Raw genomic sequence first — 19834 nt, forward strand, 5'->3', positions numbered from 1 at the left:
TAGGGATGGAATGGTTCAAGTAAAAAAATCCAAACCGTTTGGGCCACTAGTCACGATTCGGGGAATGTATGTATTATTTGGTTCATGTTAGCCTCACAGATTTCAATCAAAAGGCTTGTGCTGGGGGGGGAGGAGGAGGGAGAAAGGATATGATTTAAGTAACTTTACTTGAGAAATTACATCCCCATTAAATCCTGTTCTATAATATCCGCCAACATTTAATCAACAGTGTTCTTTTGAAAACAGTGTGCAGTGTGTATTTGGGTTATGTTGCTTTTAATGTGTTTTTTTTATTTTATTTTTTTTTTTATAAATAACACAGTGGCTCTTTTCCTTTTAAGTAAAAGTCTGCACTTTCATTCAAAGTGGAAAAAGTAATATTTCCATTAAGAACTGACATGTCATAGGCCACTTTTTAAAAAAGTGCTGGTGGAGCTTATGCATCTCTTTATGTTGATGGCCTTAGTCTATAATCTGGCCATTTCTATATAAAAATAACAAAGCTGCATTTTCTGTTTACACTAATGAGGAAAACTATTCTTTTAATAAAGATTGGACAATGAAGAAGTTTATGTTCCTTATGTTCTTAGCCAGTACTTTGTTAAGGTAAACAGTTAACTTTGTTTTGCCAAATACATAAATGAAAAGCCTGTTGAAATTGTCAATGTACCAAAGACGTACCGAACTGAACCGAAAACTGACCCCAAAAACAGTGATATGAACCGAACCGGGAATTTTGTAAACCGTTCCACACCTAGTTGTTAATCAAGCTGTGCTTCTACAAAAGAGTATGAGGGGAAGTTACATATTTATGCTGTAAAGATTATTATAAATCATTTTTTGTTTAAAGATGTTACCGTTGTTCCCCTAGCCTACCTTTGGAATGTTGACACGGGACCAGAAGAGCTCCAGGTGCTCCCTCATCTTCTGGGGTTTGAATTTGGAGTAGAGGATGGCCAGCTCAGTGAACATACCCATGTGAGCACGCTCCAGTCCAAGGGCAGCCTCCAGCATGGTGATCAGCTCCTCAAAGTAACCGCGGTCCTGAAGGTACAGACGGACTTAATGACACTAACCATTAAACCAGTAATACAAACAAAATAAACAGTGCAAAACCTTAAATTTTAACACTTAAATTCAGGGGAGAAAGAATATTTAATTGGAGACTTTGAGAAGTTGGCTTAAAGTCTGGGTAAAGCAAAATCAGTGATTTCCACTAACGTACCTTTCAGTCTTCAGCCCGAATTGGCTACCTGGCCCGCCAGCAGTTATTGCTCACTGCTGTGGGTGTCTGCTTTGTGCTAACGTTAGCTGCTGTTAGCTGCTAACGAGTCTGTCGCCGTAAGGCAGCACTCTTCTTCGGCTCGGGGGTTGTGTGCTATGCTACCATGTGTGTGTGTGGTACTTTTTTAGTAAATGTGCTAGCAAACTAACAAAGCTGCAAACGAGTGTCGATGCCAGCGGCTCGTTCTTCGGCTCAGTGCCTTCAGTGGACACTCCCTCATCTACTCAGAGCAGAGAATACTGCTTATTTTCCCCCTGATTTTTAAACCTAATTTAATATACGTTCCGGTTCAGATTTGGCTGGGTGGTTAAAAACCCATTTTCCTGTGTTGTGACAGATTTAGAACACATTTATTTGGGCTTTACTAGGACTTTAAATATATCACTTGTGCCAAGGAATGGTGGTTCTGCTGAACCAGCACCAACCAAACTCAGATTTACTGCCATAAAGAAATTTCATCTGTAAGCTTTGACAATTGATATTTAAGTGTAAGACAAAGGCAACAGAAAACACTACTGTCCTGTGCACTATATGTCTGATACCAGATATGTGGTATATGAGTAGTTACTCAGCATTTATAATAAGCATAACAGGAGAGTTTTACACTGGCCCCAGTTACCCCTGTTACCTGGTAGTAGTTGATGAGTTCCTCCAGTTCATCGGCGTGGACGACAATATGCAGGCCACACATTTGGGCAAGACGGAACTCTTTCCCATCTACACACGCAAAACACACCTGGAAGAGAAGATAATCAAATCAAACAATGTGTTAAATAAAGGCTAGTTGACAGTAACTGGCTTTTCTTTACTGACACTATAAAAGGAAGGCTTAGTGTTTAGCTTGAACTCAGTATAAGCTCTGAAGTGCTACATCTGACTATTTACTATTCAAAGGACTTTTTCTCCATAAAGAGTTAAAGATGAAACTGTATCGTAATTCCTCACCTCCTTCCAGGTGCGGGTGCTGTTGGCCTTGCGAGCTCCGTCCACAGCTGCCTGGTACTCTCCCAGGTGCACCAGAGTGGAGGCCAGACGGCCAAAGTTGGACACATTGTTGTAGAGCAGTTTGGCTGCCTCATACATCTTGTCGTCATAACAACGATCACCCACCTGAAGGAAAATTGACAAAAAAAGGAGCGCATTAGCAAAGTAGCAACTGTTGAACAGGTGAAAGAGAATTAAGTGGTAACAATTTTATATGTGAGTGTGTGCTGTAAGTCTGTATGCTTCCCAAGACCTACTTGCTGAATGTGAGCATTATTGGGTCCGTTAATGAACTCTTCCAGCTCAGCCAGGCGGTTGGTCTTGGCCAGGGCAAAGATCAACTCTGTTTCAACGTACGACTCGCGGGCCTTCTTACGGGCCATCTGCAGAAACTTGACCAGGTCCTCCCAGTTCCCTGCACACAACAATCAACTCGGATCAGTTTCATGAGCACATCAATCTACAGTATATTTACCAAAACACTATTAAAGTGTCTTCATTAAAGAAAACAAAAAAATGACAAATCACACTAAATTTAGCATCTATCCAAAATTCTTCAGATCTAGGCACCAAATGAGCCGATACGATGGACATTTTTCATCTTACCGCTTTGGGCTGCAGCTTGTCCCACCTCCATGTAAGCAGAAGGGTCATCTGCCTTAATGTAAGAGTCAATGGCTTCTTTGACCAGGCCCTTCTGAAGCTGGGCCTTTGCCAGCTGACTCCACACTGGTGGCTCATTGCAGCGCTCAGCAAACTCATAAGCTCTGTCCAGGTTACCAATGTGCTCAATCAGAACCTAGACAAAATGAGACAACATTCTGATTATGTTACATCAAGCTCAATAACACAATTCTGGTGGCCATTATAATCAGGGTTTAGGTCAACTATGTGATTCCTGAATAACACGTCTGGTTTAAAACTGTACACACAATACAAAAGCTCTTTGGGTTCATGTCTCTAGATTTTAGACCCCTTACAGTCGAGCAGTAATGAGCACTAATCCACTGACCTGCACAGCAGAGGTGTTGACATCAAATTTTCTAAAAATAGCAAAGGCCTCCTCAAACAGCTCATTACTGATGGCGATGTTCGCAATGTCTGGGGCATCATAGTTGTCCAGACGGTTGATGTACTCCATAACACGTGTCCGGTCAGCTTTAATAGCTGTCAGGATGAGCAGATTCTGGAGGTTTCTGAAAAACAAAAGCCAGAATTAGTGAGGGTCTAATTCTGTATGTGGCTAAAAAAGCAAAATACATTTTTCAATGTTTTTCAATATGATCACAATTCAAGGCGCTTCTACAAAACTGAAAGCAGTTCATCAGTGAAAAAATAACTCTGACGGACTTGTGTCCAAAACCTTCAAAATTAGGCTTAAAGAGACTTGCTTCTTACTGTCTTACAAATACCTTTATTATTGGAGATTGCTGTATCTTTGGGAAACACAAAAATCACAAATCATTTTTGGGGCCGATCACCGATTACCGATTGTTGTGAGCAGTATCGACTGATGCCGATCACCGGGTCTATTTGAAACCTTCTATTTATCATGTCATATATTTATCATATATTAATTTTAATATTCTTAACAACAATGCATAAGTATTAAAATTAACAGAAGATAATGTATTGTGAATTGTCAACGGTTTACTTTTATTGACAGGAAACGTTCAACATTCCACTTCCTCTGTTAGAAACACACCTTAAACATCTTAGAGCTTAACATATAGCTAAAGCCTTATTCGGAATAAATTACAAAAAAACTGTCAGTGTGTTCTTCAGTGTGTCTTTAGTGTGTTCTGAGCAGGGTGGGGCCACTTAAATTTTTTACCAGCCACTTTTTCCAGAATTCAAATTTATAAAAGAGAGTGCACTACATCATATTTTGAATTGCTTTATTAAATTATGTTTTATTATTAATATATATTGTATTAATATAATGTATTTATTGTGTGTCAGTAGCTTGTTGATCTTTACATTGTAAGTTAATTTCCTATCCTGGCCTGGGATACACATTCATACGGTTTGATAAAGGACTTATTGGACTTTAACTTATCATTGATTTTACAATAACGAGTGTAGCTCATGGATGTATTAAGTGTAGCTGTCCTCTATTTAGGTCATCCTGTATGTCTCATCTCCGGTTTTTCCTGCATCCACTGTGTGTGTGTGTGTGTGTGTGTGTGTGTGTCGTCAGTCACGGGGTAGAACTGAGCAGCAGAGAGCCAACAGATTTAAAACGGCAGCAGCTTTCAAGCGACTTAAACATCGTTACAGTCTACATTGACGTTAAAATGTAAACAGGTTGGCAGGACGGTCTGAAATGTTTTGCACGGTCTTTCGCTGTACGTTTTGTCAATGCGCCACTTGTTTGAAAAGTACCTTCTCTTTTTCTTTACTTCGCCCTCAACAGCTTGTACATCCATAGCTACTGCTGACTCCACGGCGGGCCTCTTAACACCGGGGATATGTCGCCACATTTTTTAACAGATAATTTTCCTTTCGTCTGTACCTCAGCTCAGCTAGCTAGCTAGCTAGCTAGTTACACGGCATCCCGGATTAGCGCTGAAAACTAGCTACTCGACTATGCGTGGTCAAAGCACCGGCTGTGAACGGTTTCATTTCCTGTAAGTTCTTCACAATAAAAGTCCTCCGTTATTTTGGTATTTGAATGTTTTTATTATGAAGCAGCAAAATCCGGAAATGTTAGGGATTCATTAGCAGTAATGTAACGTGATTCCTATAAGCATTGTGCATTGTTACTTAGCAACAGCATTCTTTGACAAAAACTGTCCAATCCATTACAAGGATACAAGGCTAATTTCCCACCCTGGTTCCGAGGCACTTTTTTTGACCAACTCGGGGAAACTGATCAGTCCAACTGCTTTTTCTGCCAACGGTCGGCCGTCTGGTTGGTGTGTAACTTAGCTGCGTATAGAACGTTTTCTCACGAGTAGTGCGTCATCTGATCGGCCTATCTGATCGGCCTTTATGGAGACCACCGATCAAATTATTTAAAGCCTTTATCGGCCGATAACGATCGGTTCCCGATCAATCGGAGCACCCTTAACAATCACAAATATGCAGCCAGCCATAAACACTTGGGATATACAGGTAACATCAAGCCTCTCTCACCTGTGCTCGCTAAAGACAGAGTTATCCAGGACAATCTTCTCCAGAAGCTCGATGAGCTCATTGGGAAGGTCGGCGGTCATAAAGGCCTTGACTGTGACGGACACCTCCTCTGGATCCTGGGTCTCAGACAAGGCTGTCTGGACCACCTTCAGCAGAGAGGGACAACAGATTTGATACACTTCAGCTTCAGATGTTTTAAGTCAATATAAAAAAATATCCTAGGTTACAATTTGATAAGCCTATAAAATAAAACAGATAAAAAAAGACTTTGTTAAATGGATCCAATATGAATGCTTATTTTGTTTCACAGACCAAATGCGAACGCCATGTCTGTAATGCCATCAGCTTTTTGCATTTACAATTTAAGTAAATTAGTTCATGTGGCATAATTTAGTATCAGAGACACCAAGGGGGACGGACCTGGTCGATGAGTGGTCTTCTGTAATTGTTGGTCTCCAGCAGCACGCTCGCCCACAGCTCAGGGTTCTTGCGCTTTACAAGGTAGCGGGACAGACTCTTGAACAGCGAGTTCTCATTGCACACCTGAAGCATAATATGCAAAAACAGTTAACACGAGAGGAAAACACAATTTCAAAATTTCAGTTCAAAATGTCACAAAAGTAATGTAGCACAGTAGAACAACTAAAACAGGTAACATTAATAAACAAAAAGAGCAACAGGACATGCAACATATTGCATTTGTTACAAAGCATGGCTAACAAGGCTTCCCATGTAAACATGTTATGTAAACATGTTGTTTTAATTTGTCATATTGTATTTTAGGATGCCTATTGTCAGCTGGCCGGGGACTACAGCTGGAAATTAGCCATGGAGGCTAAAGCTGCACCTTTTACTGTGCAGTTAATTAAAGGGGACTGTCCACAACATTATAAACTAATAAAGTAATCTAAACAACAGAGAATAGGAATTAGCACATCATTCATAAAATTACCCATATTTTTTGCCTTTCATGAAAGTAGGATTTCAGTTTAAACTCACATGAATCAGTTCCTGGTCACACTGTCCTCTTTCATAGGCCACACAGGCCAGGTGGGGGTCTCTTTTCTCACAGTACTTGCCGACCACGCGGCTGTCGTAGTATGGGTTCTCCCTTAGGAAACGCTCAGGGTTGTTGTTGCTGTCAATGTAGATCTTGGCCAGGGCGTTGTGGGTAGCAGGCTCCTCACAACCTTCATGAATACGAGCCTCTAACCAAGGCAGCAGCAGCTTCAGTCTGGAGAAAAGTACACAGTACAGATTTTACAGCACTCTAGCAAGGTTTGAGCAGAAAAGCAACTCATGACTCTATAAGGCCAAGTGTTGACTCAGTGATTCCGCTCTTGCTATGCAGTTCAATTAGTTCCTCTCTTCTTACCGATTTCTTTTCTCCACTTCAGCCACCAGTTCGTCTGTGGAGAACTGCCCTCTAACCACCAAAATCAGGTTCTTAATCACATCCTCAGCACAATCTACATCCAGTAACCCTCCAATGACCACCGGCAGACGGCTTGGGTTCACCTGAAATAAATTATCTCAAAGTTACAACATATTCAAGGGCAAATGCACAACAATAGTTTGTTTCAAGTGGAGTGAGGCCGTCTGATGTCTAACGCATTCCTTGCATCAATGACAAAGTATAAAACGTATATAAAGCATAGAGGGATAGGGAGAGAGGAAACAAGATACAGGATGCAGTTTTCAGTCAGACTGAGCAAAACCCTTTTAATGTAGATTGAGTTAAATGTTACTTTATGTACTGTTCTGGATTTAAAAAAAATATATATGTACCATTTCCACCAGGCTAAGAAGTGTAAGTGTACCTTCTGCACGTAGATCTCAATGTATTTCTGCAGGCTGTTGCGGTACAGGTACAGGACCAGATCGTGGACAAAATCAAAGCGGTCACACACAATGATCAAAGGCAGCTGGTCAGTCAGCTTGGCTTCCTGTAGAGATAAATATTTAAAAAATGTATTGGCCATTAAAAGCTAGCTTTGTTGAATGATAGTCTGCGGTTTCTGACCTTGAGGAAGTTCTTCACACGTTCAGGGTCGTAGCAGTTACTCTCTCGGCAGATTCTCTCCACCTCTTTGATCTGGCCTGTCTTGCAGGCAGCCTGGATATATTTGAAGTGGACCTCTGGATCCTGGCTGAAGTTCACAATGGAACCCAAGAAGTAGAACAAACCTGAAAGACAAAAAAAGTCAAAATCAAGAGGAGAACTAACGGCAACTTCTTTTAAAACGTGCCGTTTTCTCAAAGGGCAAAGTGCTTGACACAGTATATTCCCAGCATACCTTCAAAGCTCTTGAACGACTCAAACAGTTCAGTGAGGGACTGAGTAGTGAGCTGCTCATGGTACTTGGAGGCGACCTGGACACAGATCTGCAGGTTCTGGCGGATGTTTGCAGATAGCATGGCCCTCAGACACTCCAGAGAGTCCTCCACTGACAAGGAGCCAAAGAAATTCACCAACCACTGCAGAGACAAACAGAAAACAATCAGCAATCTAAGAAGCAAATCTAGAAAACAGGATTACAGTCATGTTTTATCCATTTCTGTTAGTGTTAGTATTTTCTTGTGTTGCATGGTCCGCGTTGTACCTCTGGGTTGAGAAGGTGTGTGTGCACCACAGCACGCTTAATATCATACAGGTCAGTATAATGCTCCAGCGCCCTCTGCAGGAGGCCGGCCTTCTCACACAGCTGTGCCACGTGAGCACGGTCATAGTGGGTGAACATCTGATTGCCCAGGATTGCGTCTGCAACCTGCAAGACATGACACATGGACAAAGACATTTCAACATTGTTTGAAGCTTTGTTTGAAGCTGTGTTAACAGGAAACTTTGCAAACAGGCAACAGGAAATTAGATTGTTGGTAAAAGGAAACATAGTGAGAAAATGTTTAAAGCAGAAAAAAACCTTAATGGTCAGTTTCTAATGCATGATAAAAAAATAAGTCTAACTGATCTGGATGAATGCTGAACACTAATCATTAAAGTTATATAAAACGTACAATCATGAATTTGTAACTTAACAAGATAATAATTAATTTTGGCATTTGGAATTCTGTCGGTCAAATAAACTGTGGTGTTTCAATTCTAGATCAAGTAATTTATGTACCTGTGGTGCATGCACCAAATTCATTTCCAGCAAGCGGGTCTGCAGTGGCCCCTCCGTGGGTCTGTTATTCTTCAGGGCATCTAGTAGGAAGGATGTGCACTGCTGGATCAGGTTGTACTCCATGAACACATCAACAATCTGGAGACACAAAAGAAAAATAATCATAGATGTTAAACTCCTCTCAAAAAGACTATGTTTGGATTTCTCTTTAATCAAATAACAGCTGCCAAATATGACATGTAGGTGCTTATGGTCCTTATACATGGTAAAGATGTGTTGTGTTTTTTTTTTTACCTGTGTAATGTCAGCAAGTGGCTCTTCATCCTGTACCAGCATCTGGGAGAACTGAAGTCCCTGCTCTGGACTGATCCGCATTACGTTCCTTAGCAGGAAGATCCAGTCTGGAGTGTAGCCCACCTACAGGGACAACAGATCTTTAAGCATAATAACCCTACATCTAAGGTGCGACATAGCCAAGATGGAACCATATAAAAACACAGAAATGTAAAGACAACAGAGGAACACAGATTACAACACAGCAAAATAGTCCCTCCCCTTCTATGTACAACAATTGTCTAATGTTATATATGATAAACTTGGAATAACAAAGTCAGGCATTGTCACAAACCTTCTTGGCATAGAGGACAATCTTCTGGAACTGTCCAGTCTCTGCAAAGCACTGAATGACCTTATTGGGAACGTTGGCTCTGAGGTAAACACTGAGGGCAAGAGTAGGATCTACAGACTTCACCAAGTCTCCAAGCTCCTCAGAGCACTCCAGCTGTACACACACACACACACACACACACACACACACACACACACACACACACACACACACACACACACACACACTTTAAGGTTTAGAATAGATAAAAGTACTCAACGAGTACTCTAAAACCTTTTTTTAAAGCAAACAAAATGACCAAATTGGGATTTATTTGTAATCCTCAAGTCACAGCACTGATGTGTTTGAAAGAATAGGAATTAGTCAGATTGAATGAAAGCACCATACTGGCTTTAACATTTTGATTCCAATCACACTATTTCACAAAATTGCTCAGTTCTTCCAAAAAAAACCCAGATGATTCAAAAACACACACATAACTGAAACCAGCAGTACAGTGGTATTTGTAGAAGTGGAGGAGCCAACTAACTTAAATGTGCTTTACCTTCGTGGCACTAAAGTGTAGACTAGATAATCTGTTTTTCTTCCCAACAAATAATGGATGTCTTGCTTTGGAATACATTGTTAAAGCAACGCTATGTAACTTTTCCCACTTAGGTCCCCCTACAGCTCGCACTACCTGCCGCTTCAGTCCCCCTACAGGTTGTCTCACTGGAACTACAGCTGCAGCTAAAAGTTACATAGTGTTGCTTTAATGTTGTGCGTGCTTATAGTTAGTCAGTCCAGCACTCAAGCTCTATGGTGACTATTTCCCAAAGAGCAGATGTGTTGATTGAATAATTTTTTTTCATGGCATGATTGGTGAAAATAAAAATCTGAAGATACACTATAAAATCAACTACTGGAGACATACCTTGTCCTCTTTTAACCATTTCTCTAACAGTTGCTTGCGGCCCTGCTGGAGGACAGGCCTGCACAGCTCCAGAGACTCAAACTTATTAAGTTGGCCTTGGTCCAGCAAGATGCCAAAGTATTGGAGCAAGGGAGACGTCTGGCCTGGTTGGGCTGGAACACTCTGGAACCGACGGATGGTGTCTGGGGTCCGCAGGATACCCTGGAAAAGAAAAATGAATGGATACACAAAGTAATTAAGTAACAGTGTGAAGATTCAGTTTGAGAAAAGTCACCTTTGAGCATTGCATAGAAGAATGATGGTGTACAGTTATGTTAGGTGAACATTAGTAACCATAAGATTCAAAAGATTACTTATAGAAACTTTAGAAACACTGAAAAACTGCATTCCCAGTTGATCTGTCTAATTGTCTAACTATTTTGGGATGCAAATCTAAACTTGTTTTACATAAAGCTGGTGTTTATTGTCATACTAAGCTACAGAAATCTGCTTAGTCTTAACAGTCGGAGCTTGTATTAGTTGAACTGAGAATAACGTCACGTTGTTTGACCCCTCTCTGAGTGCACAGTGGTACACTGGCAGTACCTTGGGTGCATTGGCTGCCACCTTGGCGGCTTCTGAGTAATTCCCTGCTGCAAAGAGGGTGTTGAATTTGCGGGCAAACAGCTCCTCGGCACCGGCAAGGTTGTTGCGGACAGCCATGCGGAGTGCCAGGTCTGGGTTCTGGAGCACATTGGTGATATAGGGAATGATGTTTTCCTCCTCCACGCATACTGACAACACCTGGAAAAGCACATTTGCATGCTTTATTATCCATACATTCAATTTTTATGTATTTTATTCCTCAGTCCATTAAAAAAAACATTTACCACTGCAGCAAAAAAAAAAAAAAACATATGTAGTAATAACTATATATATATATATATATATATATATATATATATATATATATATATATATATATATATATATATATATATATAATAACTTCACATAAGGAATCATTTTTTACCCAGAGTACCTACAGTAATCTTGGGTTGAGCACCACACATTCTACTCCATGCAAAGTGAACAAAAATACTAAGATTATTTGCAACACTTTCACACCTGCCTGTATTAACTTTAACAGTGCACTCTTAATTGACAGTGAAATGTTGGCATGTTCTTTGTACACACCCCCATATGCAAAAATAGATTTAAGGGAATTAAATCCTAAAATGTGTACTTGTCACATTCCTAAATTATACAGAGGGATTGTCGCGTATAGTGTCACATTTTGTGTGTGTGTGTGTGCAGTACACTGAGCTGCACATGGTAGACCTGCAGGTAAGAGCCAAGAGCAATAACAAGATTAGATTGTGTAGTCTGCTTGGCCAAGCTTAGCCCTCCTGCTGTGACTGTCACATGCTGCCTGACACCAAAGATGCTGCTACAGTCTGTTATTATCAGAGATTTCATCGGTCAAGGTCACCCGACAACACCCAGGGACCTACGCTGATAGACAAAAGCGCTGACATACCACAAGGAGAGTGAATTATCAACAAATGTCAGCAATAACAGACCAACTTAGGTAAGAATCTATTATGAGGTATCCATTCATATGATGCCATCAGTCAATTCAAATAAGAAGCAATCTGCAAGATGTCATTTCTTTTGACTCTCAGATCTTAAAGGGCCTTTGCTAGCGTCTGTCAAACGCTGCTTATTTTTAACATTTATTAATTAAAATTTCACACTATTAGATAAAGGAAAGGTCAGAGTATGTGACATGGTTGAAAATAATTAGAGAACCACTGCATTATAGTACCTGTCCTTTCCTGTTGACTCCAATGATACCCGCAGTAGGCTCATGGGGGGCAGTGACAAAAATGGTCTCCCCACTGATCCTGTTCATGTAGATACAAGTTCCAGTCTCCAAGTCATAGAGGTGGATGTAGCCATATTTGGTGATGAGAAAGACTACATCTTGCTTGGAACTGATCTAGGTGTACAGAAAGAGAAATCTGGTTACAAAGTGTACATGATAAACAAAAAGATAATTATCAAAATGCCCTTCAGCAAGACACGGAACCCAAAGCTAATGAAGTATTGCCAGATCCCAGTCTGATGTCACACACTGAGGGGCAGTTCAGAAGGGCCTTTTTAAAAAAATATTTTTTGTATAATTGGTGCAATTTTAACACATCGTCAATAAAGTCAAACAATGAGTTGAACAGCTTCCTGTTTTAACAGCACTTAAATCAGGGTTTCTGCAGGTTTCACCATATCAAATTTAAGACTTTTTAAGACCTTTTTTAAACCATTATGAATGAAATTTAAGACCTATATCACAACATATATAAATTAGGGCTGTCAAAATAACGCGTTAATTTCGATTAATTAATCTGAGAAAAAATAACGCGTTAAAAAAGCTAACTAGCTAACGTTTGCTGGATTAAAAAACGGTTAAAATGCTGACAGCTAACGCTAAACGGTGTAAAGTGTGACTGTATTTTACTGTAGAGGATTCAACACCGGGATGTAACAATCTGCAGCTGCCGTCGGAAAAACAACACAGACGGTGCGTTCAATGAAACTGGTAAACTACAGCCTTGTGGTGCATTTGAAGTTATTGTAAATGTCCTTTTCCCATCTGGTGAATCAGCGAATTTAAGACTTTTAAGGTCTTACATTTTGATTTTAAAATTTAAGTTTTTTATTTTTTATTTTAAGACCCCCGCGGAAACCCTGTCAATACCTCAATAACTAAATCCACCCCAAGTCTAGACAATTCTTGTTTCTGATAACACCCCTTATATACCTCAAAACACCCCTCATCTCAATCTTAAAGGCAGTGATGAACCAGTGGGGAGTACGGTTTCCAATCAGGAGGAAATGTTGTTTACACAACAAAAACAGGCATCAAGTACAGGCTCTAAATGTCTTCTCCTAAGTAGTTTGTGTACCTGCATGGCAACAGGGAAGTCATTCTGAGCTTCTGGAGGAAAGAAAACGTCCACAGCTTTCTTTGGAAATGGCTGGTTCCCAGTCGGCGGAGTCCCTACTTCAATGATATGCAGCTAGAAGCAAAAAAACATTGAGATAAAATCAGGTTACAAGGGCCCGTGGAAAATAATTTAAAAATGTAGTAAATTTGATTCTGCATGCTCCTGAATACTTAATGATTTTCACTTTTCAAATGAGTGTATCCTGAGACTTTGCAGTGCTAGTAAATCTTACCTTTCCTCCTGCCTGTCCTCGCACTGCAAAGCAGAACAGGGTTGACTCTTCAGTGTTTCCCTCCATCTTGAACTGTGCAAAGCCGGCGGCATGCCCCTCAATGGGCTGAGACACTTTCCTGTCCACAGAGTACAGCTGCATGGCTCCGACAACACGGTTTTGCTAAAGAGGAGAGAAAGCCCACAAGTTAGGCCAAAAGCATCTGTGATTTATAGTCGCATTAGGATTTCTTGGGGTTTTATTGATTATTTAACACCTCTGCTTACATCACTAAGACCATTGAAGTCTCTGATGAAATCTGTTGTTTTATAACACAAACTTAACCAGCAATATTTAATACAAATATATCTTTACATTATACACATCCCAGACATTGAAATTGTTTTTGTATTACACTTTATGGTAGGTGAAACTATATATACACAGTACACTACCGTTACGTTTGGAATTGTCACAAAAGCTTGATTCGGTACAGTCGGATGGCTGAGAGGACTACTCTATATTTTTGAATGGTCTTTAATGCTTTATGATTTTAGAAAGTCCTCTTTACAAGTAGATGCTATTTTGTATAAAGGGTTTGCAAAAAAGGAATGTTTTGTTTTGTACTAGAACTACACTCGGAAATAAAATATTTAGATTTACTTTTCATTTAATGTAGCACAATAAACTGTAAACAGTTTCACCAGAACTCGTTAGTAGTCCTATATCTCTTTTTAATGGACACCCTGCAGCCAATCAGAATCGAGTATTCACCCAGCCCATGGTATGATAGTATTTAGTGAATGTGTTAACACTATTTTGTCAAAATGATTACCTGTGCTGAAATGCCAATAAGCAGCAACCACTTCTGTTTGGCATCAGTGCGGTAGTTGATGATCTGGCAGCCTGCCAGGCTTGAGTGACGGTCAAAGACTTTGATTGGCTGAGAATCACCCTCCATGCTCCAATGGTAGACTGCATTGTCTGTGACAAGGGCAACGGTGTTGAGGGAGATCCACTTCCAGAAGGTCACGTCATCGGTCATCGTGTGAGCCTTCATCTTGCTCTTCATCTCAATGTTAAAGATCTGCAGGGTTTTTGCCGCTGAAAATATTCAGAGCTAAGGTTAACGTACAGTGATGAATGCTGTGACCCCCCCCCTACCCAAAACATTCCAATAATGATAGTAAAAAAAAGGAAGAAGAAGCAAAATCAGTTAGTGACTAAAGCTACCACGCACAAACCACAGCAAACTTTGGGAGTAAACATACGATTTGAGCATACCAACTGCCAATTGCTGGAGAGATGTTGGTAGTCAGGGTTTGGTTTAAGTAACACCAAAGGACCATACAAAAAGCCAGTATCAGTGACAAAACAAGAGGCAAGACCAACAATAGGGCAACCACTGTTTGATCTGCATTCAGTTAGGTCTGATGCAACAAACTGAGAAATGAAATTTATTCAGTTGAGGCTGAATATGGAAACCTCTTGGGATAATGTGAAAACTCCTCTATAAAAGAGATTGTTTTTAAAAATTTGAGAAACTCAGTCTAGACTGTGTTTAGACTGACATTAGCAATGCATCAAAAAATGCAGTCCTTTCATTCATTTCAATGAGGCCAGTGTGTTGACACACCGAGGGAGGGCGACAAAAAAGTTGAATGTGGCTCAACTTTTTCCACAACGCTATGCAACAGCATAAGGCAAAGCACTACTTTGGCTAAATCTGTGCAGATGCAGAGTCCAGGTAAATTAATTTGCAATGTGAACGGGGTATCGCTATAGTTGACCTTGTATCATTGCAATGGATGCTAAAATGATTGTCACTGTAATCATTTTCCAAAATTATAAAATCCTGTCTAGTAGGATATAAAATATGCAGCATTTGGTGTCCGATTAGCCTTTAAAACTTGTGGATCTATTACTTAAACTGGATATCCTGGATCCAATTTCATAATCCCACTTGTAAAAAGACACCTGCATCAATAACAGTGCTATTTTCGGTCTGGATGCACGCTTTAAGATATTACAACTACTACTACGCTTTCTGTGCTTCTCAACTGGATCAACAATGGCTTTCCATGTTGTTGTGGTACAATGATCCAATTCTCTACTGATCTTCAACCAGATCAATTAGGAACCATTGTCTGGAAGAAAACATGATGCCGAATGCAAGTCAAAATGAGGCTTTATGGCTTGTGTCCAGCCCTCCACCCCTTTCACCTACTAGAGAAATAAAACCACAGGCGTGTTGTTATAGCTCTTAAGTGATTCACTTCAAAATGTAATCCTAAAATGGGGGACGTGGGAATTTGGGTTGGGTCTGAATGCAGATTAGCAAAAGACGACCACAAAGCACACAAACAGATGTGATGATGAGAAGGATGCTGGACGGATGCACTCACACGCCTAGGGCTGGGCAATATATCGATATTATATCGATATCGTGATATGAGACTAGATATCGTCTTAGATTTTGGATATCGTAATATCGTGATATGACATAAGTGTTGTCTTTTACTGGTTTTAAAGGCTGCATTACAGTAAAGTGATGTACTTTTCTGAACTTACCAGACAGTTCTAGCTGTTCTATTATTTGCCTTTTCCCCACTTAGACATTATGTCCACATTACTGATGATTATTTATCTAAAATCTAAGTGTGAAGATATTTTGTTAAAGCACCAATTGTCAACCCTAGAATATCGGCGCAATATCGTTATCGAGGTATTTGGTCACGAATATTGTGATATCTGATTTTCTCCTGGTCGCCCAGCCCTATGACACGCCCTTTCTATTTTTTTCTAGTCTCACTGGAAGAAATGCAGGCCAATTCTTTGGGCCCAAGACACATTTTAGATTCCATCAGGCAAGCCTCAACCACACTAAACTGTACTGTACTGTAACTGTTAATACAGCATATGAGTGACAATGCATACAGTGACATTTCTGAACAAATGCTTTGGTAATACTGCATGTATAGTACATTGAAAAATAGACTGCCTACATAAAATGCAGTGACAAGAAGCAAAGTGAAAATCAGCAGTATGTCTAGAGCACATATACTGCACTTGAAACAGAGGTTATTCAACAGCAACATTCAACATCCAAGCAGTTCTATAAGCCACCTAAGAAGACTCCTTTGACATAATGTAAACAGTAGTAGGTCCAGATAGCAGTATCTTGCAAAAACAGGCCAAAAGGAGGAAAGTAACCAAAAGAAAGCACCACATTTGGCTTTGATCTCTGCAGTATCCTGGGTCTGGCCGGTCAAGATTGTCCCTACACATTCATTTGATCTCTGAGACTGGTGTCACAGGTTAATCCATGACCATCATCATTCTCAAAACCTTGCACATCTAGTTGAATATATGACAATGATAAACTACAGAATTGTGATGCATAAAATAAGAACCAAATAAAGTTAAGTTTCATCTCAGTTTCACTCTCTTGCATGCTTGCTTGTTTTCTTTCTCATACTGGAAGCTGGAATAGATAGACCCAAGCAAGACAAACTATTGCTGTGCATTTCAGCTTGCTCTGTAATTGATACATTATGTATAATTAACATTCATTTATTATAAGTAATTGTGCATCTTCCTGTGTCATTATTCTGTGCTTTGCTATATGTGACAGTCTCATCATAACTCTACATATAGTAACTTAATGGAAAATTTGGCATATATAATATAAATTATATCACAACAAAGCCAAGGATAGATTAGCACTTGAACGAAGTAGAGAAACAAACAAACAAAAAACAAAACAATGTACCAGCCAATACCCTGCTAACAGGTAGGAATGAACTGTCCTCTGCTGACCGATTATATATATATGACTATAACATCACAGGCCAGTGGAACACAATTCTAATGAGAACTAGTATTATTGTTGTGCTTTGCACATCAGGCACACTAAATAACGCCAACTTCATAGGAACATGTCCACAAGACAGCAATACAGAATGACTTACAACTTATTCAAGACTAGCCTAAATGTCACTGCTTGCTTGATTTTCCCATTGCTTAAATGACCTTATAATTTTTTCTGCATGTTTTAGCCCTTTTACTACATACACTACCAGTCAAAAGTTTGGGGTCACTTAGAAATTTCCATTCCACTCCATTATAGACAGAATACCAGCTGAGATCAGTTGCATTGTTTTTTTAACCAGGGCAGCAGTTTTCAGATTACATTATGGTGTTTACATAATTGCAAAAGGGTTCTCGACTGTTTTCTCAGTTAGCCTTTTAAAATGATATCAGATTAGTAAACCTTTGGAACTTGGATGAATGGTTGCTGATAATGGTCAATGTGGATATTGCATTAAAGATCAGCCACTTCTTTCTACAACAGTCGAGAACCCTTTTGCAATTATGTAAACACATAATGTAAGTCAAGACGCCGCTGGCGTAAGAGGCAGGTGTAGACGTCTGCTCAATGCTTTATTTTTTTGGGCAGTATATGCCAAGTTCCAGCCTACTAGTTTACATGTAACAAACTAGGCTATCAACTGACTGAACCTTTCCAGATTGTACGACTGATTGCAGCGATAATATTGGGCTACTTGTGAAAATAGTCAACAACAGTTCAGCAGTCTGCCATGGACCAGCAACCTGTTTCCAACAACTTAATCTGGGAAGCCATACAGCAATTAAAGGTGGAAATGGTCTCTCACTTTGATGCCAAAATGGGCTCAATTCAATCGAGTTTACATACCATAAAAAGCTCACTGTCCACTCTCGGGGAACATGTGTCTGTACTCGAACAAAGAGTGAGTTCAAACGAGGACAATTTTACCGACCTGAAAAAAACGTATCGAGACGCTGGAGAGTGACAACACTTACCTCCGTGATAAAGTCGAGGATTTTGAGAACCAAAGCAGGGCTTACAACCTGTGTTTTCTTCATGTTCCGGAGAAATCCAAAGGTACAGATATTATTGGATTTGTGGGTGGCCTTATTGGGCAGCTCCTGGGAGCTGAGAATTTCCCCACGTCTCCTGTTATTGAGAAGGCTCATCGCTTTCCGTCTACTTTACAAAGCAACGCTCTGAAAGTTGGACCAAGGCCGATTTTGGTGAAATTCACAGCCTCCGAGATCGTCAACATATCCTAAGACTTTCACGGGAGAAAAAAGAGTTGAAATACGAGGGCAAAAGGATCCACATCTTCCCAGACTATACCGCTGGAACAATGAATAAACGACGGCAGTTTGATAACGTAAAAAAAAAGCTTTGTGAGCTTGATATGGAATACTCTCTTATCTTCCCAGCAACATTGAGGATGAAATTAGCTGGAAGGATGTTCCAGTTCAAATGCGCAAAAGAAGCCGAACTGTTTCTGGACACCAGGCCCATGGTATGACTGTCTGCACGTTGTCTGCGACCACTGAAGGTAGCCCACAGACATAGACTTTGATTGATATGATTTGTAGAATTTTCAGGCATATTATTGCATTCTTAGCCTGAATTTCTTAAGGCTTTGTAAAGCTCTGGTGAGTTAGCATACCTAGAGAGGAAGGGGAGAGAAAAAAAAAAAAAAGGGCTGCTTCTCTTATTTTTTCCTGATTAGCCGGTGAAATTCTAATTTTCCTTGTCTGTTTTTTATGTATTTATTTATTTTGTATTATTTATTTATTTATTATTATTTTATTTTTTTTCTTTCTTCTTCATTCTTTTGTTTGTTTTATTTTCTTATTTTTTATTTTTGTATTAGTTTTTCTGATTTAAGAAACACAACTTACCTGACTATAATGGAACAGTAACGACTTTGCTCTACATGGTGCGTCTTTTCTACCGGTACTTAAAGTGATTTTGCTCATGTCCTAATATGTGGTTACAATGACTTATGATGATGATGATGATGATGATGATGATGATGCTGGCCTATGTTATGTTATTCTACTTTTATTAGGCTATCTTTTCTTTTTTCTCTCCCTTCTTCCTAACTTTTTGCTTTTTTTCCCCACCAAACTAAACTAAATTAAATTAAACAATGACTGTTACGTATCTAGGCCTAATGATAGTTTATTTGCAACGGTAAATACAATTATATTGGACATTATGTTTTCCTTTATTGAAATTGGGCAGCCAGCGTCTGAATGGCCAACTAGTTTATGTTCTTGGACAACTATTTGTGTGTGTGTGTGTGTGTGTGTGTGTGTGTGTGTGTGTGTGTGTGTGTGTGTGTGGCTAACCCTAACCCTGTCCCTGTCCCTACACTACTAAAACAGCTAGTCTATTATTGGTAAAGGTTTACATGTAATACATCTTAATATTAGGAGTTTGCCAAACAAAATAGATCTTATAAGAGCATGGCTTGCCTACAACAAACCAGATGTTATCACTCTGTCTGAGACTTGGCTGAATACTAATATTTCAGATGAAGAAATTAAACTGGACGGATATACATTGTATAGAGATGACAGGGGTGCACGTGGTGGTGGTGTATCCACCTATGTTTATTCATATTTATCCTTGGAGCTTATCACTCCATGTGAAAATCCTATGTATTTTGAATGTGTTTTTGTAAAAATCTGTTTCCATGCAAACAAACATCTGATTATAG

The 19834-nt window shown here is 39.7% G+C and overlaps 1 protein-coding gene across 7 annotated transcripts in view; it reads right to left on the minus strand.

Moving 5' to 3' along the window:
* LOC116043862 (clathrin heavy chain 1) overlaps window positions 1–19834 on the minus strand; it is a 35352-nt gene that overhangs the window by 8941 nt on the left and 6577 nt on the right. For all 7 annotated transcript variants that reach the window (XM_031290859.2, XM_031290857.2, XM_031290858.2 and 4 more), the window contains 23 exons: window positions 14104–14372; window positions 13290–13451; window positions 13016–13129; window positions 11878–12051; window positions 10656–10853; window positions 10071–10271; window positions 9158–9310; window positions 8824–8946; window positions 8530–8667; window positions 8011–8175; window positions 7705–7885; window positions 7431–7594; window positions 7228–7353; window positions 6783–6925; window positions 6407–6641; window positions 5828–5950; window positions 5408–5553; window positions 3282–3465; window positions 2876–3068; window positions 2527–2684; window positions 2231–2395; window positions 1914–2021; window positions 877–1044 (listed from right to left, as the gene is read on the minus strand). In XM_031290859.2, coding sequence (XP_031146719.1) covers window positions 877–1044; window positions 1914–2021; window positions 2231–2395; window positions 2527–2684; window positions 2876–3068; window positions 3282–3465; window positions 5408–5553; window positions 5828–5950; window positions 6407–6641; window positions 6783–6925; window positions 7228–7353; window positions 7431–7594; window positions 7705–7885; window positions 8011–8175; window positions 8530–8667; window positions 8824–8946; window positions 9158–9310; window positions 10071–10271; window positions 10656–10853; window positions 11878–12051; window positions 13016–13129; window positions 13290–13451; window positions 14104–14372 — 3791 coding nt within the window. The remainder of the gene's footprint in view (window positions 1–876; window positions 1045–1913; window positions 2022–2230; window positions 2396–2526; window positions 2685–2875; window positions 3069–3281; window positions 3466–5407; window positions 5554–5827; window positions 5951–6406; window positions 6642–6782; window positions 6926–7227; window positions 7354–7430; window positions 7595–7704; window positions 7886–8010; window positions 8176–8529; window positions 8668–8823; window positions 8947–9157; window positions 9311–10070; window positions 10272–10655; window positions 10854–11877; window positions 12052–13015; window positions 13130–13289; window positions 13452–14103; window positions 14373–19834) is intronic.

The sequence above is a fragment of the Sander lucioperca genome, chromosome 8, assembly GCF_008315115.2.
Source record: "Sander lucioperca isolate FBNREF2018 chromosome 8, SLUC_FBN_1.2, whole genome shotgun sequence".
In the NCBI taxonomy this organism is placed as follows: Eukaryota; Metazoa; Chordata; class Actinopteri; order Perciformes; family Percidae; genus Sander; species Sander lucioperca.